This window comes from Saimiri boliviensis, chromosome 1 (genome assembly GCF_048565385.1).
Source record: "Saimiri boliviensis isolate mSaiBol1 chromosome 1, mSaiBol1.pri, whole genome shotgun sequence".
NCBI classification, from domain to species: Eukaryota; Metazoa; Chordata; class Mammalia; order Primates; family Cebidae; genus Saimiri; species Saimiri boliviensis.
The window spans coordinates 238,111,670-238,133,834 of NC_133449.1; the positions used below are offsets into that span (position 1 = coordinate 238,111,670).

Consider the following 22,165-nt stretch of genomic DNA (forward strand, 5'->3'; position numbering starts at 1 on the left):
ATCACCCAGGCTGGAGTACAGCGGCACAATCATAGCTCACTGAAGGCTGAACCTCCAGGCTCAAGCGATCCTCCCACCTCAGCCTCTCAAGTAGCCAGGACTACAGGTATGCACCACCATGCTGGCTATATTTTTTAAAATTAGAGATGAGGTCTCGCTATGTTGCTCAGGCTGATATAAGACTCCTGAAGTTGAAGCTTCCTTCCACCTTAGTCTCCAACAATATTGGGATAACAGGCATGAGCCACTGTACCTGACCAAGAATTATTATTAGACAGTTAATGAAATGAGATATAAAGAGGTTTAAAGAGGTTAAATAACTGGCTCAAGGTCATCAGTGAGTGAGTGACTGGAATCCAGGCAGTCTGGTTTTGCAATCTATGTTTAACAAACTCTCTATTGATGTTGAGAGTACCCAATTTATGAATATGCATGTGATCAAATTTCTTGTTTTTTTTTCCTTAATTTTTTTGTAGAGACAAGGTCTTGCTATGTTGACCTGGCTGGTTTCAAACTCCTAGGCTCAAGTAATTTAGCCACCTTGGCTTCAGACAAGAGTCACCATGCCTGCTCCAAATTTCATTTTTAAGTCTACTATTTAGAACTCAAGTACATGCCTTAAAAGCTGCTTAAGGGCCGGGCGCGGTGGCTCAAGCCTGTAATCCCAGCACTTTGGGAGGCCGAGGTGGGTGGATCACGAGGTCATGAGATCGAGACCATCCTGGTCAACATGGTGAAACCCCATCTCTACTAAAAATACAAAAAATTAGCTGGGCATGGTGGCGTGTGCCTGTAATCCCAGCTACTCAGGAGGCTGAGGCAGGAGAATTGCCTGAACCCAGGAGGTGGAGGTTGCGGTGAGCCGAGATCACGCCATTGCACTCCAGCCTGGGTAACAAGAGCGAAACTCCACCTCAAAAAAAAAAAAAAAAAGCTGCTTAAAACAGCAGAAAGAGCACAGGATCTGGATTTGAATCAATGTACTGTCTATCTCATTAGGCTGATATGAGAATTAAATGAAAAAACCTAATTGCTAACATAGTTTCTGGCCCACTCTTTAAGGTCAAATTGTTAACATTAAGCATTAAGTATCTGCTAAATGCCTTCCGATAAGGACAATGCAGTAAATCATGATCATTACAGTACAAATGTAACTCATTGCCATTAGTGAAGCTATCTTTTTGCTACATCATGGTTATTCACACTTTTTACATATTAACGGGAAATAAATTTATTAAATATACCTCATAAATTATCGTAAAAATAATTTAAAAAGTAAACCTACCTCAGCACAATACTGTTAAACTGATTAATGGCTGGCCATTTATTGAGCACTTAATATGAATCAAGCACTGTAAGAAGCACTCTATAAGTATCATCTTACGTATTCTTCACAGAACCCTAAGAGGTAAGTTCTCACATAAAAGGTGAGAAAAAAGAGGCACAGAAGATAAAGTCATCTGCATAGGCCTATATAACTGGTAAGTGGCAGAGGCAGAATTTTTATAAAGGAAGTCTCATTTTAAATTAACTTTGAAAGGTCAACTAACTCAAACAGAAACAAGGATACATACTACAACATATTCATATAAGGGTATGTATGCATGTGTACATATTTCTTTTTAAGCCACTGTCTCAATAAAAAAGAAGAATAGATAGGTATAGATCAAATATAAGTTAAAATGTTTATTTTGGCTGGCATGGTGGCTCATGCCTGTAATCCCAGAACCTTGAGAGGCTAAGGCAAGTGGATCACTTGAGGTCAGGAGTTAACAACCAGCCTGACCAACATGGTGAAACCCTGCCTCTACTAAAAAAAAAAACAAAAAACTGGGCATGGTGACAGGTGCCTGTAATCCCAGCTACTCAGGAGGCTGAGGCAGGAGAATTGCTTGAACTTGGGAGGCAGAGGTTGCAGTGAGCTGAGATCGCGCCATTGCATTCCAGCCTGGGCAACAAGAGTCAAACTCTATCTCAAAAAAATTAATTAATTAGGCCAGGAATAGTGGCTCACGCCTGTAATCCAAGCACTGTGGAGGCCAAGGCGGGCAGATCACCTGAGGTCGGGAGTTCAAGACCAGTCTGACCAACATGGTGAAACCCCGACTTTAAAAAAATAAAAAATAATAAATTAATTAGGCTGGGAAAGGTGGCTCACACCTGTAATCACAGCACTTTGGGAGGCCGAGGCAGGTAAATCACCTGAGGTCAGGAGTTGGAAGACTAGCCTGACCAACATAGTGAAACTTCGTCTCTACTAAAAATACAAAAAATTAGCTGGGCGTGGTGGCTCATGCCTGTAATCCCAGCTACTCAGGAGGCTGAGGCAGGAGAGCACCTGAACCTGGGAGGCAGAAGTTGTGGTGAGCCAAGATCGCACCATTGCACTCTAGCCTGGGCAACAAGAGCGAGACCCTTGTCTCATTTGTAAATAAAAGTTTATTGGCCAGGCACGGTGGCTCACACCTGTAATACCAGTACTTGGGGAGGCCGAGGCAGGTGGATCACTTGAGGTCAGCAGTTCGAGACCAGCCTGACCAACACCTTACCAACATGGTGAAACCCTGTCTCTACTAAAAACACAAAAATTAGCTGGGTGTGGCAGTGTACGCCTGTAGTCCCAGCTACTCGGAGGCTGAGGCAGGAGAACTACTTGAACCAGGGAGGTGGAAGTTGTGGTGAGCTGAGATCTCACCAATGCACTCCAGCCTGGTGACAGAGCAAGACTCTGTCTAAAAAAAAAAAAAAAAAAGTTTATTTTGATTTCTTGAATGAATAATTAAGAGAAAGTCAGTAATGCCACATGACTGTATCTTCCATAGTTACCTTTTGAAGCAGAAAACTGGAGGCTGTTTATTGCACTTCTGATATCACCAGAACATCCTTGACACAGCAACTCTAGAGCACTTTTATCAGGGACAGTAATTTTTCCTCCATTCTAAAATTAAAAAAAGAGTATTTTCTTAAAAATAACAACAACAAAAAACCCATTAAGTTTATTTTCTAAACTTAATGAAAGTAAATTAGATTCTTTTAAACTTAAATACTAAAAAGGGCTGGACACGGTGGCACATTCCTGTAATCTCAGCAATGTGGGAGAGGCTGAGGCAAAAGGAACACTTGAGCTCAGGAGTTCGAAACCAGCCTAGGCAAGATAGGAAGACCTTATCTCTACAAAACATCAGAAGAATTAGCTGGTGTGGTGTGAGCCTGTAGTCCCTGCCACTTTTGAGGCTAAGGTTCGAAGATCACTTGAGCCCTTGAGATGAAGGCTGCAGTGATCTATGATCTTGCCACCGGACTCCAGCCTGGGCAATAAGGCCAGAAAAAAAAATTATCTTAAAATAATAATAAAAAACTAAAAAGCCTCCATGTTAAACACTGGTCTATGAATGGTACAAGCATCAATGACTTATTACAGTTTAAGGTAAACTTTCAGGAAATATTAAATACTGCATTTTTTTACTTTTTCACTTTGACCATGTTGTATTTTAAAGTTTTTACTTTTTCTCACTATACACACACAGATATATACCAACCTATATATGTACACATACATACACACACAAAAAAACCCCTCAAAATGCAATAGAATGTGATAAAATTGGCTGGGTGCGGTGGCTCAAGCCTGTAATGCCAGCACTTTGGGAGGCCGAGGTGGGTGGATCACAAGGTCAAGAGATCGAGACCATCCTGGTCAACATGGTGAAACCTCGTCTCTACTAAAAATACAAAAAATTAGCTGGGCATGGTGGCGTGTGCCTGTAATCCCAGCTACTCAGGAGGCTGAGGCAGGAGAATTGCCTGAACCCAGGAGGCGGAGGTTGTGGTGAGCCGAGATCGCACCATTGCATTCCAGCCTGGGTAACAAGAGCAAAACTCCATCTCAAAAAAAAAAAAAAAAAAAAAGAATGTGATAAAATTAAATATACACAAAATAATCTGATATATTTACAAAATTTACATGAAAATTCCTTTACTAGGGTTTTCAACATATTATACAATCTGGTGAGGATGAAAAAGCCACAATTACCCCAATTATTTCTTCTTCTTCTTTTTTTTATTTTTTTAAACTGGAGCCATTTGAACTGATCAAGTCACTTAAAAAACACTTTTTTCTTGACACAAGGTCTCACTATTATCATCCAGGCTGGCCTTGAGCTCCTGGGCTCAACCAATCCTCCCATCTCAGTCTTTGTAGCTGGGACTACAGGCATGCACCATGGCTCAATTTGCAGTTCTCATGCTTATAGTAGAGAATGTAGTTTTTTTTTGAGACAATGTCTCGCTCTGCCACCCAGGCTGGAGTACAGTGATGCAATCTCAGCTCACTGCAGCCTCCGCTTCCTGGGTTCAAGCAATTCTGCCTCAGCCTCCAGAGTAGCTGGGACTACATGTGTGCACCACCACATCCAACTAATCTTTGTATTTTTAGTAGAGACGGGATTTCACCATGTTGGCAAGGCTGTTTTTGAACTCCTGACCTCAAGTGATCTGTCCGTCTCAGCCTTCCAAAGTGCTGGGATTACAGGGTAGTTTTTTTTTGTTTTGTTTTTGAGATGGAGTCTCACTTTGTTACCCAGGCTGGAGTGCAATGGCACAATCTCGGCTCGCTGCAGCCTCTGCCTCCCGGGTTCATGCGACTCTCCTGCCTCAGCCTCAGGAGTAGCTGTGATTACAGGTTCCTGCCGCATCATCATGCCCAGCTAATTTTTATAGTTTTAGTAGAGACAGGGTTTCTCCATGTTGGCCAGGTTGGTCTCAAACTCCTGATCTCAGTTGATCCACCCACCTCGGCCTCCTAAAGTGCTGGGATTATAAGTGTGAGCCACTGCACCCAAAGTAGGGTAGTTTTTTTTTTTAAAGACCTCAAAACACAAGTAATCCTACCATCCAGAACTAATCACACTTAGCATTTCTGTGTACTTTTTTTCTAATATGCATAGGTTTATATGTGTGTATGTGTGTGTGTGTATATACATATATACACATATATACGTATATATATATACACACATGTATGTATTTTGTTATTCACACTGTTTGTTTCAGCATAGTAAATTAGGGTCAGAACCAAACTTTAATCTCATCTGATACTTTGTATAGTGCCTGCCACTTATCAAGGGCTGATGACATAATTTCTTTTTTGTGATGGAGTTTTGCTCTTGTTGCCCAGGCTGGAGTGTAATGGCACAATCTCGACTCACTGCAACCTCCGCCTCCCAGGTTCAGGCGATTCTCCTGCCTCAGCCTCCCAACTAGCTGGGATTACAAGCACCCGCCATCATGCCTAGCTAATTTTTGTATTTTTAGTAGAGATAGGGTTTCCCCATGTTGGTCAGGCTGGTCTCAAACTCCCAACCTCAGGTGATCTGCCCACCTTGGCCTCCCAAAGTGCTGGAATTACAGGCGTGAGTCACCTCACCTGGCCTGATGACATAATTTCTATTGATAGTGTTACATAATTTTGCCCCTTTAAAAAAAGACTTATTTTTTTTTAGATGGAGTCTTGCTCTGATGCCCAGGATAGCCTGCAGGGGTGTGATCTCGGCTCACTGACACCTCTGCCTCCCAAGTTCAAGTGATTCTTCTGCCTCAGCCTCCCAATTAGCTGGGACTATAGGCACATGACAACCACCTGGCTAATTTTTTGTATTTTTAGTAGAGATGGGGTTTCACTGTGTTAGCCAAGATGGTCTCGATCTCCTGACCTTGTGATCTGCCCGCCTAAGCCTCCCAAAGTGCTGGAGGCGTGAGCCACTGCGCCCAAACAAAAAAAAATTTTTTTAGAGATAGGGTCTAGCTCTGTCCACGACAGACTACAGTCGTGTCACCTAGATCTCTGCAGCCTCCAACTCCTGGGCTCCAGTGATCCTCTTGCCTCAGCCTTCTGAGTAGCTGGGACTACAGGAGCGTACCACCATGCCCAGTTAACTTTTTAAGAAATCTTTTGTAGGCTGGGCACTGTGGCTCACATCTGTAATTCTAGCACTTTGGGAGGCTGAGGCAGGCAGATTGCTTCTCAGGAGTTTGAGACAAGCCTGGGCAACATGGCAAAACCCTGTGTCTACAAAAAATTCAAAACAAACTAGCCAGGACCAATTATAATGGCTCAGCCTATAACCCCAGCACTTAGGGACACTGAGGTGTGGATGGATCACTTGATGCCAGGAGTTTGAAACCAGCCTGGCCAACATGGTGAAAACCTGTCTCTACTAAAATACATATATTAATTGGATATGATGGTGCATACCTGTAATTCCACCTATTGGGAGGCTGAGGCATGAGAATCACTTGAACCAGGAGGCAGAGACTGCAGTGAGCTGAGATTGTACCACCGCACTCCAGCCTGGGCAGCAGAGAGAGACCCCATATCAAACAAATAAGCAACAACCAAAAAAAAAAAAAAAAAAAACGAGTCTGCTGTTGTGCTGCATGTCTGTAGTCCCAGCTACTTGGGAGGCTGAGGTGGGAGCACTGCTTGAGCCTGGGAGGGTGAGGCTGCAGTGAGCCAAGATCACACCACTGTACTCCAGCTTAGGTAACAGAGTGAGACCCTGCTTTAAATTTTTTTTTTGTAAAGACAGAGTATTGCTATAATACCCAGGCTGGTCTCAAACTCCTGGCCTCAAGCAATCCTCCTGTCTCAGCCTTCTGAAGTACTGGGATTACAAGAATAAGCCACCATACTGGGCCACCTCTCGTTATTTTATTTTTAATGTAACATTAAATTTTGATCATTTTCCATGTCATTAAATATATAATTTTCTTTTAGATGGAGTTTCACTCTTTGTCCAGGCTGGAGTGAATTGGCTTGATCTTGGCTCATTTGACTGCAACCTCAGTCCCCCGGGTTCAAGCAATTCTCCTGACTCAGCCTCCTGAGCAGCTGGAATTACAGGTGCCCACCACCACACCAGTTAATTTTTGTATTTTTATCAAAGATGGGGTTTTGCCTTATTGGCCAGGCTGGTCACAAACTCCTGACCTAAGGTGATCTTCCCGCCTTGGCCTTCCAAAGTGCTAGGATTACAGGCATGAGCCACCAAGCCGGACCCATTAAATATTTTCAAAACACTAATGGCATAATAATTCATCACAGTAATTGCTTCCTGTATTATTGGACTCAGATTCTCATTTTTCACTATTAATATCTGTTATTTATTCAGCTAGTTGCTCTACATTAATATGTTTAATCCTCAAAACCTTTCCCTTTGAGATTTCCCTCAGTTCCTGTCATCGTAGCAGTGCAACAAAAATTATGTTTTATGCATGAATTGGTTGGTGTATACCAGTAGGATTCCCCAGAACCATGATGCTGGGAGCAGAAGGTCCATCAGTTTTTTTCTTTTTAACATCACCTTGATTTGAAGTATAGAAAAAAATGACATACTGAAAGTGACAAGAGGTCGGGCACAGAGGGTCACACCTGAAATTTCAGCACTTTAAGAGGCTGAGGCGGGAGGGTCACTTGAACCAGGAATTTGAGACGAGCCTGGGCAATAAAGGGAGACCCTGTCTCTACAAAAAATAAAAAAATTAGCCAGTCATGGTGGTGCCAGCCTGTAGTTCAGGCTGCTCGGGAAGCTGAGGTGGAAGAATACTCGAGCCCAAGAGGTCAAGGTTGCAGTGAGCCATGATTATGCCACTGTAGTCTAGCCTCAGCAACAGAGTGAGACCTTGTCTCAAAAAAACAAACAAAAAAAAGTGACAACAGTTGTATGTGAATGTAAATATACTTTACACTACTGAACTATATATCTTAAAATGGTTAAGATGACATATTTTATAATATGTTTGTCACTACACATTTTTTTAAAAAGTTAAAAAAGTGACAACAGGACAATAGAAACAGTTGAATTACTGGTAACTACCAAACTTAAATACCAGAAAACATTTTCTTGATGACAGATACAATTTAGAATAGTAAACCAAGCAAAGGAAAAATATATCTCAATGTGAAAGTGAAAGTTTAATAGTAGGAAAAATTTAAAAATCAGTATTTCCTACATTTGCTAAAATGACATGCTTTATAACAAAATGTTTTAATTCTAAAAAATTAAAATAATACACATCGCTAGCTCCTTCAATTTACATAATACTATGTAAGCTTAAGCTGGACTTTCTATAGTTGTAAGGTTTACTTGAAGACTTACCTTGTTAGCTTCTATAGTCACTATCCGATTAAGAAATTTCATCATAATTGTTGGTGCCACAGGGTTGAAACTAAAAGTTTTATGAAGAAAGATAGCAGTTAAATGATTAAGTTAAAAATATAGTATGTATATGGTCTTTATAAACAGAAATTTCTTTCTTACCTAATATTTGAGATAGAACATTCTTCCTCAATTTCTTTGGGAAACAATAACCTTTGATTATTATCTCCACTGAGGCTGTCAGAGATTATAAATATAAGAGGACATCGACCAATCTTCACATACTTCCTAAAATAACAAAATACAGGAATGTTGAAATTTAAGCCACTTGTTATTTTATTTTATTTTATTTTTTGAGACGGAGTTTTGCTCTTGTTACCCAGGCTGGAGTGCAATGGCGCGATCTTGGCTCACCGCAATCTCCGCCTCCTGGGTTCAAGCAATTCTCCTGCCTCAGCCTCCCAAGTAGCCACTTGTCATTTAATTTGGAGTTTTAGAATACTTCACTGAAACTTACCTTAGAACTTCATGTAAAGTATGAGAATCCCGATAAAACTGGTTAGGTAAATCCTATGGAACATAAAAAATAAATAATAATATAGTTTATTCCATTGCATATTTATTTTTCAGATTTATAATTTATTTTTCAGATTTATACTTACACTTAAGCATACTTACACTTAAAAATATACTTATTCTATATATTTTAAAGAGAACTTTCATAAAAGTTAAAGGAAACATGAAATAGCTGATATACCAAACAGTAATATATATACATCAGTGGGGATCTCAATTTCAGACCAAATTTCTTAGGGTTGCTTTTCAGTTACAGTATTTTCACTGGGAAGTAATTTTCCAAACTTTCCTTTTGCTTTTCTATACTTAAACCATTAAAAATTTAATGTTCCTTATCCTACAGCTACTCCATTCAGGTTTATTAAAGAAGACTTTAGGTTTCTACTATTACAAAGCCTTTATGCTGTATTTTACCAATATTACTACTATGGAAACAGTTAAAGTTATCATGTAAGGTATATCTCACAACTGTTTGGTCAATAGCTACAGAAAGATTTTAAAAGCTGGCTGGGTACAATGGCTTACACCTGTAATCCCAGCACTCTGGGAGGCCAAGGTGGGCAGATCACCTGAGGGTCAGGAATTCGAGATCAGCCTCATCAACATAGTGAAACCGCATCTCCACTAAATATACAAAAATTAGCCCGGCATGGTGGCAGATGCCTATAATCCTAGCCACTCAGGGGAGGCTGAGGCTTGAGAATTGTTTCAGTACAGGAAGCAGAGGGCAGAGGTTACAGTGAGCTAAGATTGCACCATTGAACTCCAGCCTGGGGGTTAAAGGGAGACTGTCTCCAAAAAATAAAAATAAAAAAAATAATAAAAAAATTTTAAAGTTGTCCTTACTTCAACCAGAATTATCTTCTTATCAGTTCTCAGATCATCTCCAAACATTTGTAACTTGTTATACTTTGTTGCTCTTAGTAGAAACTCCTTGAAAACTGCTATCTGAGACTGATAGGGAAACATATGGAAGCTTGATTCTGAAAGGAAACACATATACCATTTTTATTTTCAACAAATTACATAAATTAATATTATACATCTGTATGTACACACACACACACACACACACACATACACTCGAGGCATCTCACAATACTGTAGACTATTTCCTAATTATGAAAAATTATTTAAATTTAAAATAGGATATTCCTTTCAAAAGATAAGAGTCAACATGGGGCCAGGCACAGTGGCTCATGACTGTAATCCTAGCATTTTGGGAGGCCAAGGTAGATGGATTGCTTGACCTCAGGAGTTCAACAGCAGCCTGGGCAACATGGTAAAACCCTGTTTCTACAAAAAAATACAAAAATTAGCCAGGTGTGGAGGCTTGTGCCTGTAGTCCCAGCTACTTGATGGGCTGAGACGGTGGGGATTGCTTGAGCCTAGGAGGTTGCAGTGAGTTAAGTCTATATTACGTAGAGGACTCTTGCTATTCTTGCTATTTGTTTTCTTTTAATAGGAGTGAGACTCTGTGTAATATAGAGTTAACTGACCTAAGAACACAGCTGTCAGTATAACATTCATATAATTGGTAAAAATATTTATGACTTTGGCCTACCAATGAAGACTTTCTAAATGAGTTCCAACACTAGAAAGATGGGAGAAGAAACCCAAAGCAGAAGGCTGCTCCTGGCAAAGAACTCTTCTTGCAGAAGAATCCTATAGAAAAAAGAGAGACCCAAAAGGAGGGCTGGGAGTGGTGGCTCACGCCTGTAATTCCAGCAGTTTGGGAGGCTGAGGCAGACGGATCACTTGAAGCCAGGAATTTGAAACCAGCCTAGCTAACATGCCAAAACCCTATCTCTACTAAAAATACAAAAATTAGCTGGATGTGGTGGTGCATGCCTGTAATCCCAGCTACTCGGGAGGCTGAGGCATGAGAACAGCTTGAGACTGGGAGATGGAGGTGGCACTCCAACTTGGGTGACAGAGTGAGAATCTGTCTCGATAAATAAATAAATAAAATAGTTACTATTATCAATTTTTGAGTCATTATCTTAAGGCCTCCTTCCAAATTCCAAAGACATCCTTGCCTTTTGCTTTCATTTGATTTTTTTAAAGCAGGTATTTACTGATCTATGTTATCTTGTTGGGGCCGCAAGTTTTTTTTTTTTTTTTAACACATCTTAAGGCTTGATTTAACAAATAAAATATCTTATTTAACACTGTCTAACCTCCTAGCCAGATCTTAGAAAAAAGTAGATAAACAGGCTGGGTGCAGTGGCTCACACCTGTAATCCCAGCACTTTGGGAGGCTGAAATGCGCAGATCATGAGACCATCCTGGCTAACACCGTGAAACCCCATCTCTACTAAAAATACAAACATTTAGCTGGGCTTGGTGGCACATGCCTGTAGTCCCAGCTACTCAGGAGGGAGGTGGAGGCTGTAGTGAGCCAAGATTGTGCCACTGCACTCCAGCCTGGGTGACAGAGGGAGACTCTGTCTTGAAAAAAGAAAAAAGTTGATAAATAATGCAAACAGAAGAACATGTTAACAAAACAGTTAAGACTTAATCTTTAAAAAATTCCATTCCCTTCCATTGGAGACATGCTTTTTTTCCTTCTCCTGAAATAACTTTTTCTTTTCTTTTTTTTTTTTTTTTTTTTTTTTTTGAGACGGAGTTTCGCTCTTGTTACCCAGGCTGGAGTGCAATGGCGCGATCTCGGCTCACTGCAACCTCCGCCTCCTGGGTTCAGGCAATTCTCCTGCCTCAGCCTCCTGAGTAGCTGGGATTACAGGCACGTGCCATGATGCCCAGCTAATTTTTTTTTGTATTTTTAGTAGAGACGGGGTTTCACCGTGTCGACCAGGATGGTCTCGATCTCTCGACCTCGTGATCCACCCGCCTCGGCCTCCCAAAGTGCTGGGATTACAGGCTTGAGCCACCGCGCCCGGCCAACTTTTTATTTTCTTTTTGAGACAGTGTCTCACTCTGTTGCCCAGCCTGGAGCACGATGATGGTACAATCATAGCTCATTATAACCTTGAACTCCTGGGCTCAAGTTGACCCTCCCACTTCAGCCCGAGTAGCTGAAACTACAGGTGCAGAACACTATACCTATTTTTTTTTATTTTTGTAGACAGGGTCTGGCTATATTGTCCAGCCTGGTCTTTAACTCCTGGCCTCAAGCAATCTTCCTGCCTCAGCCTCCCACGTGAGAGCCATCACACATGGCCTGTGAAATTCCGTCCCTCTGAAAGTGGAAAGTATGGGAAAAAATGCACTCATAGAACTTTATCTGAAAGGTCCCTTAAGAATAGGTTTTCCCCACTACTTCCAGAACCTTCACAGCAAATCTTACCAGTATTAAACATTTCCTTGAAATTATCTTTTTGGAAGTCTGGTAAAACTGGATTAATCCACTCTTGTACTTGAATACCAAGCTCCTTTGATAGTATTTTTATGGTTGTTGTCTTTCCACATCCAGGAGGACCTGTTACTAATAAAATAGATCCACCCTAAAATCAAATATAAATATTAATTAAAAACCCAAATCATTGGAATGCTAGAATATTATTTCTGACTTTTCATTCTAAATATTATTTATTTACTTCTATAAGTATTTGCTCCATGTCTCGTATAAGCAGATTAAATTTCCTAATAATGCTTGCTGGAATAAACCAACTTTATTATTTTTCTTTTTTTTAATTGCCTTTTTACCCCTTTTGCATACAAAAACACCTGCAAACACAGAAATAAGAGAATCTTATTTCTTCAACTCTAAATTCTGCTTCTGATAATGTCTCAATTCTTGCATTATGTCCCTCCCAAAGACTACTTAGTAACCAAGTTAAAACAACTAAACTTGGACTAAATTAGGGAGGTGATGTCTGAAACAAAGATTTTTAGAGATTACCGGAACTCATAAAACTTATTCTTTTTTTTGGACGGGGTTTCACTCGTTACCCAGGCTGGAGTGCCATGGCACAATCTCAGCTCACCGCAATCTCCGTCTCCGGGGTTCAGGCAATTCTTCTGCCTCAGCCTCCTGAGTAGCTGGGATTACAGGCACGTGCCACCATGCCCAGCTAATTTTTTGTATTTTTTTAGTAGAGACGGGGTTTCACCATGTTGACCAGGATGGTCTCGATCTCCTGACCTTGTGATCCACCCGCCTCAGCCTCCCAAAGTGCTGGGATTACAGGCGTGAGCCACTGTGCCTAGCCCAAATTTATTATTAATATAGACATCTCATTGGATGATATAAATTACTGCCATACAAATATAATATTCTTATGGGAAGATCTCAGTTTGGTTATTAGATTCTTTAAGAAATCCATATTAAGATACATATTTGGGCAGAACAGGATGGATCACACCTGTAATTCCAGCATTTTGGGAGGCTGAAGCAGGTAGACTGCTTGAGCCCAGGAGTTTGGGACCAGATTGGTCAACATGACAAAACCTTGCCTCTATAAAAAAAAAAAATACAAAACATTAGCCGGGTATGGTGGTGTGTGTCTATGGTCCCAGTTGGTCAGGAGGCTGAAGTAGGAGAATTGCTTGAGCCTAGGAGGTGGAGGCTGTAGTGAGCCAAGATCATGCCACTGCACTCTATCCTGGGCATTACAGTGAGATCCTGTCTCAAAAAAAAAAAAAAAAAGAAAAGAAAAAGAAAAAAAGAAACATATTTACCAGACATAAGACTCTAATGAAAGACTATAGGTTGTGGATCCCAGTAACATTCCTTCATACCATATATTTGATTTTTTAAAAAAGTCAAAGCTACAGAAATATCAGAAGATTTCCTACATACAATGGTAGGCTGTAATTCTTAAAATTTTTTTCTTTTAATAAGAACCTCTGTACTTAGACAAAGAGAGCCTGTTCCACTTTTGAAAAGGGCTGTGCAACAGTTATAGTGCTATTCACTGAGTTCAAAGTATATGGCTCAACAATATACAGTCCACATATAGACAGTAGTCTCATAAAATCATAATGAAGCTGAAAAATCCCCAGTAGTAATCCAAAACATCATTCACATTTGTGGTAATGCTGATGTACAAAACCTACTGTACTGCCAACTATATAAAAGTGCAACATGTATAACTCATTGTGTAATACATAATGCTTGATAATTATAATAAACAACTACGTCACTGGTTTATGTATTTACAATGCTGTATCTTACTAGAGTCTACTTGTTCTTATAAAAAAAAGTTGGACAGATTTGGTGGCTCACACCTGCAATCCCAGCACTTTGGGAGGCTGAGGAGGGTGGATCATCTGAGGTCCAGAGTTTGAGACCAGCCTGGCAAACATAGTGAAACCCCGTCTGTACTAAAAAAAAATACAAAAATTAGCTGGGCGTGGTGGTGCATGCCTGTATTCCCAGCTACTTGGGAGGCTGAGGCAGGAGAATCACTTGAACCTGGGAGGCAGAGGTTGCAGTGAGTCAAGATTGCGCCACTGCACTCCAGCCTGGCGCCTGTCTACGAAACTCTGTCTCAAAAAAAAAAAAAAAATATATATATATATATATATAAACTGGCCAGGCATGGTTGTGCATGCCTGTAATTCCAGCTACTTGGGAGGCTGAGGCAGGAGAATCGCTTGAACCTGGGAGGCAGAGGTTGTAGTGAGATCAAGCCATTGCACTCCAGCCTGGGCAACAAGAGTGAGATGCCGTCTCAAAAACAAAACAAAGGCTGGGCGCGGTGGCTCAAGACTGTAATCTCAGCACTTTGGGAGGCCGAGACTGGTGGATCACGAGGTCGAGAGATCAAGACCATCCTGGTCAACATGGTGAAACCTCGTCTCTACTAAAAATACAAAAAATTAGCTGGGCATGGTAGTGCGTGCCTGTAATCCCAGCGACTCAGGAGGCTGAGGCAGGAGAATTGCCTGAACCCAGGAGGCGGAGGTTGCGGTGAGCCGCCGAGACGGCGCCATTGCATTCCAGCCTGGGTAACAAGAGTGAAACTCCGTCTCAAAACAAAACAAAACAAAACAAAAAAAAGGTTAACTATAAAACAGCCTCAGGCAAGTCCTTCAGGAGGTACTGCAGAAGAAGGCACTGTTGTATAAGACATGACAGCCCGCCGGGCGCGGTGGCTCAAGCCTGTAATCCCAGCACTTTGGGAGGTCGAGGTGGGTGGATCACGAGGTCAAGAGATCGAGACCATCCTGGTCAACATAGTGAAACCCCGTCTCTACTAAAAACACAAAAAAATTAGCTGGGCATGGTGGCGCGTGCCTGTAATCCCAGCTACTCAGGAGGCTGAGGCAGGAGAATTGCCTGAGCCCAGGAGGCGGAGGTGGTGGTGAGCCGAGATCGCGCCATTGCACTCCAGCCTGGGTAACAAGAGCGAAACTCCGTCTCAAAAAAAAAAAAAAAAAAAAAAAGACATGACAGCTCCTTATGTGTTGTTGCCTCTGAAGACCTTCCAGTGGGACAAGATGTATAGGTGGAAGGCAATGCTATTAATGATCCTAACCTGTGCAGGCCTAGGCTAATGTGTGTTTGTGTCTTCATTTCTAATTTTAAAAACATTTAAAAAAATAGTTAAAAAATTAATACAAGAGTTTATAAAGACATAAAGAAAGAAAACACTTGTGTAGCCCTACCATGTATTTGTATTTTAAGCTAAATGTTATGAAAGAATCTAAAAGTTTATAAAGTAAAAAAGCTACATAAAGTCCTTAAAATGGCCTATACAAAAAGTTCCAGTAAGTGAAGCTTATTTAAACAAAAAACTTTTTAAGTTTAGTATAGTCTAAGTGTACAATGTTTGTAAAAGTCTACAATGGTGCACAGTAATGTTCTAAGACCTTCACTAACCACTCATACTCACTGACTTACCCAAACCAACTTCCAGTCCTACAATTTCCATTCCCGGTAAGTTCCCTATGTAAATGTATAATAGCATTTTTTATCTTTTATAATCATGTTTTTACCAAACTTTTTTTTTTTTTGAGACAGAGTTTTGTTCTGTTGCTCAGGCTGGAGTGCAGTGGCATGATTTCAGCTCACTGCAACTTCCATCACCTGGGTTCATGTGATTCGTGTGCCTCCCGAGTAGCTGGGACTACAAGCACACACCAACATGCCTGGTTAATTTTTGTATTTTTAGTAGAGATGGGGTTTCACCATGTTGGCCAGATTGGTCTTGAATTCCTGACAGCAGGTGACCGACCTGCCTTGACCTCCCAAAGTGCTGGGATTACAGGCATGAGCCACCAAGCCCGGCCTTTTTACTGTACTTTTTAATGGTATGGTTTAGGTATGTTTATTTATACGCATAGTTCCCACTGTGTTACAGCTGTCTACAGTATTCAATACAGTAACATGCTGTACAAGTTTGTAGCATAGAAGCAAGAGGCTACACCATACAGCCTAGGTGTATTCCAGGCTATACCACAGGTTTGTGTAAGTTTTGTATTAAGTATATTCTATGATATTCTCATAACAATGAAATCACCTAATGATGCATTTCCCAGAATGTATCCCCATCATTAAGTGAAGCATGACTGTACATTAATTAAGATATCTTTAAACAGAAACACATATAAAACAAGGTTATATATTGATGAACTGACAAAAATCTTGTCACCAGAGGTTGGCAGAAACCTAATTTAGTGTTTTCCTTAGAAACAGTGGTTCAGTATTTGCTAATTCAGCAACTTTACAGAATATAACTACCTTGAATAAAGACTACTATAATATCAGACAGATCACTTATTTTTTTTTTTTTGAGACGGAGTTTCGCTCTTGTTACCCAGGCTGGAGTGCAATGGTGCGATCTCGGCTCACCACAACCTCCGCCTCCTGGGTTCAGGCAATTCTCCTGCCTCAGCCTCCTGAGTAGCTGGGATTACAGGCACGCGCCACCATGCCCAGCTAATTTTTTGTAGTTTTAGTAGAGATGGGGTTTCACCATGTTCACCAGGATGGTCTCGATCTCTTGAGCTCGTGATCCACCCGCCTCGGCCTCCCAAAGTGCTGGGATTACAGGCTTGAGCCACCGTGCCCGGCTACAGATCACTTCTTTACAAAGAAAAAGAAGCCTATGCACAGGTATTACACATTTTTTCATGTAATATACTTAAGTGCCTGTTTTCTGACAGAGTAGGTATAGCCACATAGCAAATTTCCCTTCTACTATGAGAACTAGGAGGTAGTTTCTTATCAGAACATTATAACATGAAGACTTTTGTTCATCTCATTATCCACACTGTAACAGAGTTTTACGGAATTCTGAAGGAAAGAAGTTGTCCTGAAAACTTAAACTCTGCAAATATTTGGTGTATTGTACTTAAAATAAATTTTGAAAAGTAAATTTAGTTTGCCCACTGATAAATCCAGATCCTACTTTTTTTGTTTTTTTTGAATAAAAATGTTTTCTAATTACTGACATCACTGAAACTTTTCTAAAATAAAGGGTAAGTGATTTGGGCTAGGCATGGTGGCTCTCGTGCCTATTAATTCTGGCACTGTGGGATGCCAAAGTAGGAGTGCTACTTGAGGCCAGGAGTTCAAGACCAGTGTGGGCAACACCACAAGACCCTATCTCTACAAATTTTTTTTTTTTTAAATTAGCCAGATGTGGTGGCACATGCCTGTAGTCCCAGCTACACACCACAGCCTTGAACTCCTGGGCTCAAGACAGCTCTCTGAGTAGCTGGGACTACAGGTTATAGGAAATGCAGGATAGAACAAGTTAATTAACATTAGAAGGAAACAACCTAACAAATCCAGAGTGTGAGACTTCTACATGTCAACTGGCCTGATCCCCTTCATAAGTCAATGTCTTGGAGAAAAAGAAAGGGTTAAGTAAACTATTACTAGATTCAGAAAAAGAAAAGGCCTAAGGGATGTAACAACCAAATTAAACATGTGCTCCTTGATTAGATCCTGTTTGAAACAAACCAGCTACAAAAGACATTTTGGGGACAACTGTAGAAACGTGAATATAAATTGATCACTAGATAGCATTAGGGCATCCTGGTTAATTTTGTTAGAGAGAATAATGGTATGTAAAATTAATTAGGAAAATCATGTTTTTTTTTTTTTTTTAAAAACAGAGACATATGGAGGTATCCAAAAGTCTAACTGAAATGTCACAATGTTTATAACTTACTTTAAAATACCTAATGGAGAAACAATGAGTATATGCTGTATACATGAGTACTTTTATTATTCTCTTTTCCTTTATGCTTAAAAAATCTCAAAATAAAAAATCTAAAAAGAGATTGATGGAAGGAGAGATATTCTACCTTGGGGGTTCAGGGTAATTGAGCAGTAAGGAAGTGAAACAAAAAACAACAGTCTAAAATAAATAATGACTGTTTTTGGCTATATTTAGTATAGAAACCAATGTGTAATTTGCCTGCTTTCCTTAGCCTGAGATAATCTGATGTGCTAAATACACTAGCATCCTAATTGGTTTACTGATTCTTTATGCTAATAGTAAGACATAAAGAAAAAGAGTTACAAATAAAGGGGAAAACTCAAAGTTTCTGAGTCTTTTAGTGAAGTTGGAAGTAGTAAAATCAGGAAGCTTTCTTTTTTCGTTTTTCTTTTTTTTAATGGTCTTGTTCTGCTGCCAGGCTAGAGTATACCAGTGTGATCACAGCTTACCACAGCTTCCACCTCCTGGGCTCAAGTTATCCTCCCACCTCAGCCTCCCAAGTAGCTAGGCACCACAATGCCCAGTTAATTAGCTATAGAGACAGAGTCTCCCACTATGTTGCTCAGGCTGCTCCTGGGCTTAAGTGATCCTCCCACCTTGGATTCCCCCAAAGTGCTGGGATTACAGGCATGAGTCACCACGCCTCACCAGGGAGCTTTCTACTGGAGGAGATCTAGACTTATTTAGAACAAAATCATCATAAAACTTCAACTTCTAACAACACACTGTAAGTTAGAAAAATATTTGATGTTAAATATTTTAAAACACATTTCTTAATTACCTGTTTTGGTTGCCTTTCTAAGACTTGAGCTTTTAACCAGGTTTCAACTTCTTCAATTTTCTTTTTATGCACAGCAAGCTCATGCTACAACAAAAATTTCAAATTTAAAACAAAACATTTTAACTGAAGATTTTTTGTTACATCAGCACATATTAACCTAAGCACTATCAATGAAAAGTAACAAACCAGTAACAATCTATATAATGAAATGGTTCTTTTGATTTGAACTTTTATATTATTTTAGAAAAATTCTAAAGTTGGCACTCTGTATGATAACTTTGGCAAGTCTGTAATTATAACATTTTTTAAAATCCAGAAATACATTTGAGAAGACAGTAGAGAGGAGTATTACATTTAGTACAAAAATTTAAGAAAATATCAATTCTATGTTGGGATTAAATTATATCTAAAAGAACTAATGATAGAACTTTAGAAAAAGTATTGAGGTAAGTCTGAGCCTTGGAAAATAAAAAAATCCAGAATTTTTTCTAACACTTAGATTCTTATGAGTAAAAAATCTGAAAATGTACATCCTTCTGCTTTCTATCCACCCTATGCACCCTGAAATTAAATTACGTAGGTATGTCTGCATGCTTTTTAGTACCTGAGTTTCTGGTTTATATTTATCCACCCATGGTTCATTTTCAGACAGATATTCTTTTGAATTTTCTAAACCGTAAATCTGTTCTAATGAAGACAGATTTCCTCTTTTTCTAGCTGGAAATATGCTACTTTCTAACGCAGAAGGCCCATTTTTTCTTCTATGACTTGAGTTGTTCACACCTAATGATGTGGCAGTATTAGGAGAGATGTCTCTACACTCTAGCAAATCATCGAATGATGGGTCAACCCAGTCTGTTACCTGGAAGAAAAGAAATCAGGTAAATATAATCACGTTTTTTTCCCCATCTACTTCCTATATAACTGAACTACTCTGGAAACAACATATTCATAAATTTATAACCTTTAAAATATAAAAAAAAATTTTTTTTGAGACAGGGTTCTCACTTTGTCACTCAGACTGAGATTGTACCAGCACAGTGGTACAATCTCAGCTCAAGCAATCCTCCCACCCCAGCCTCTTAAGTAACTGGGATTATAGGCACGCACCACCGGGCCCAACTAATTTTTTTGTATTTTTTATAGAGATGGGGTTTAGCCATGTTGCCCACGCTGGTCTCAAACAACTCTTGGGCTCAAGCAGTCTTCCCATCTCAGCCTCCCAAAGAGCTGGGATTACAGGTATGAGACACCACACCCGGCCTAAAAATCTTATAAATTAATTCTTTTTAAATAAAACTGCCTCTCTCTGTAATAGTTGTTTTTCTACTTTACAGTAAGTACAAGTGAACACTTGTCTACTTGACCCTAATGATAAATGCCACATAAAGGAGTAAAGAACACAAACTTATTTTTATTAATTGTAATCTTCTCATCATAAAGACTAGAATGATTTTTTTTAGCTCTCTGTAGGATGAAACATAAATATTAAATTACCTATTAAAAAAAGCAAAACAAAATAAAGGATTAAATGATATTATTTTAACAGAAATAGCAGTAAGAAGAGTAATACATCTGCCTTGACCAGGTTAATATGTTCACAAACTAAGAACAATTTCATATATCCAAATAATCCGTATCAGCTTTAAGACTTAATGAAGGTACAGGCCAAGGATCCTAAAGTTGTAATTTGTAATTAAGACAGGATTACACTTTTTTCTTCAGTGCATGAAGCAACTAATGTTTTTATAATCGAGGCAGGCTTTCCACGGGGAGAGCTGTCACTCAGAAATGCCTAGGAACGGTTGGCTGTGGTGACTCACGTCTGTAATTCCAGCACTTTCAGATACAGAGGCAGTGGCAGTAGGATAGCTTGAGCCAAGGAGTTTGAGAACAGCTAGCATAACATAGGGAGACCCCTAACTCTACAAAAAATAAAAAATTAGCCAGACATGGTGGTGCACGCCTATATTCTCAGCTACTTGGGAGGCTAAGGTGGGAGAATCACTTAGGCCCAAGAGGATAAGGTTTCAGTGAACCATGATCACCCCACTGCACTCCAGCCTGGGCAACAGAGTGAGACCCTGTCTCAGTAAAAAAAAAAAAAAAAAAAAAAAAAAAAAATTTGCTAATAATTAGAAATTATTAGCTAACAATGACAAATAATTAGAAATTAGAAAATTGATTTTTAACACTTTTAATATAAATCTAGAAAAATACAGCTTAAGATCTGGTTGTAGAATCTACTGCCTGGCTAACAACAAAAAATTGTATTTTCCTTCAAGAATATTCAGCTATATTTGTGAGCTATTCATTAAACAATGTTCCTCTCTTGGAGAAAACGAACCAGAAGTTGGAGCTGAAAGTAAGCTTAGGGGAGACAATATGGGGCTTATGGATACTTTATGAATGCTAAGTCACACTTTACTCTTAAGACAGAGAGTTAGGAATATTATCGGCAGTGGATTGGAAAAGGCAGGCCACTGGGAAAAATTTCAGTCATAGCTACCTGATTCATTTCATCCTTATCAAAAAATTGTGACTGGTACTATAATTTTGGCCCCTTCTATATTTTTGAGTGTATAAAAATATCTTTTGTGATGGTAAACCTTTTGATAGCAGTTCTGATTTGGAAATTATTTATACATTTTATAGTTTCATTTCTTACATAAATGTGGACTCCCATATACTGAAAAAAGAGCAAGATAAACAGCAAAGTTAAGTAATTTACTTAACATCAAATAAAATTTAGAGCCACCACTTAGGGAAATAGCTAACCTGCATGCATGAAACTGATCCCCATCCCACCTTAACCCCTATCTTGCTGAGAACTGACACATTGAATCACATTACTTCTAAGAAGTAGGGCTTTTGATTAAGCTGTAACACCAACTACCACTCACACTTCTCTCTTCTATGTTCTTTCAAATGTTTTCAGTGTTTTCTTTGTGACTGGGACTGTAAACAGTCAAAATTAAGGTTGTAAACCTTCAAAATTAAGGTTGTAAACCTTCAAAATTAAGGTTGTGCTTTTAGAGAACACTTGTTTCACAACTTATACCAGACTTGCTTAAACCACTAATTACAATAGATACTGGGCTCTTACTTTGATAGCAGTAACAAGTTATTAAGAATGTATATAAAAATTTATAGTTATTTTAAGGCAATTATTTTATAGCCATTCTAGTGTATCATACCTTTGTGGAAGATACCTTTGGTCTAAGAAAAGTTTTTGACATTATAAACTGTAATAGTTCCCATCCGTAGTATAGGACCTGTAATACATTTAACTCTAATTCACCTAGGGGAAAAAAAAAGAAGCCCTCAAATGAAGAAAAACTATAAATACAGAATTACAGTAGTAAATGTATACTGATATAATCAACAATACAATAAAGGCTCAATAACTAGTGTAAAAGAACAGTCAATTTAAGTGATACAAGAAACCGAAATTCTAAAATAATTTTACTTTTAATGACTATAACTGGATCAAGAATCTACTTGTGGTGTTA

General features: G+C 39.3%; 1 protein-coding gene across 6 annotated transcripts in view; it reads right to left on the reverse strand.

Moving 5' to 3' along the window:
- Positions 1-22,165, reverse strand: part of RAD17 (RAD17 checkpoint clamp loader component) — a 47,760-nt gene that overhangs the window by 24,452 nt on the left and 1,143 nt on the right. For all 6 annotated transcript variants that reach the window (XM_039478814.2, XM_039478735.2, XM_039478685.2 and 3 more), the window contains 9 exons: positions 21,851-21,954; positions 19,258-19,515; positions 18,654-18,737; positions 12,043-12,199; positions 9,579-9,715; positions 8,674-8,726; positions 8,319-8,444; positions 8,157-8,226; positions 2,827-2,938 (listed from right to left, as the gene is read on the reverse strand). In XM_039478814.2, the coding sequence (XP_039334748.2) occupies positions 2,827-2,938; positions 8,157-8,226; positions 8,319-8,444; positions 8,674-8,726; positions 9,579-9,715; positions 12,043-12,199; positions 18,654-18,737; positions 19,258-19,515; positions 21,851-21,954 (1,101 nt within the window). The remainder of the gene's footprint in view (positions 1-2,826; positions 2,939-8,156; positions 8,227-8,318; positions 8,445-8,673; positions 8,727-9,578; positions 9,716-12,042; positions 12,200-18,653; positions 18,738-19,257; positions 19,516-21,850; positions 21,955-22,165) is intronic.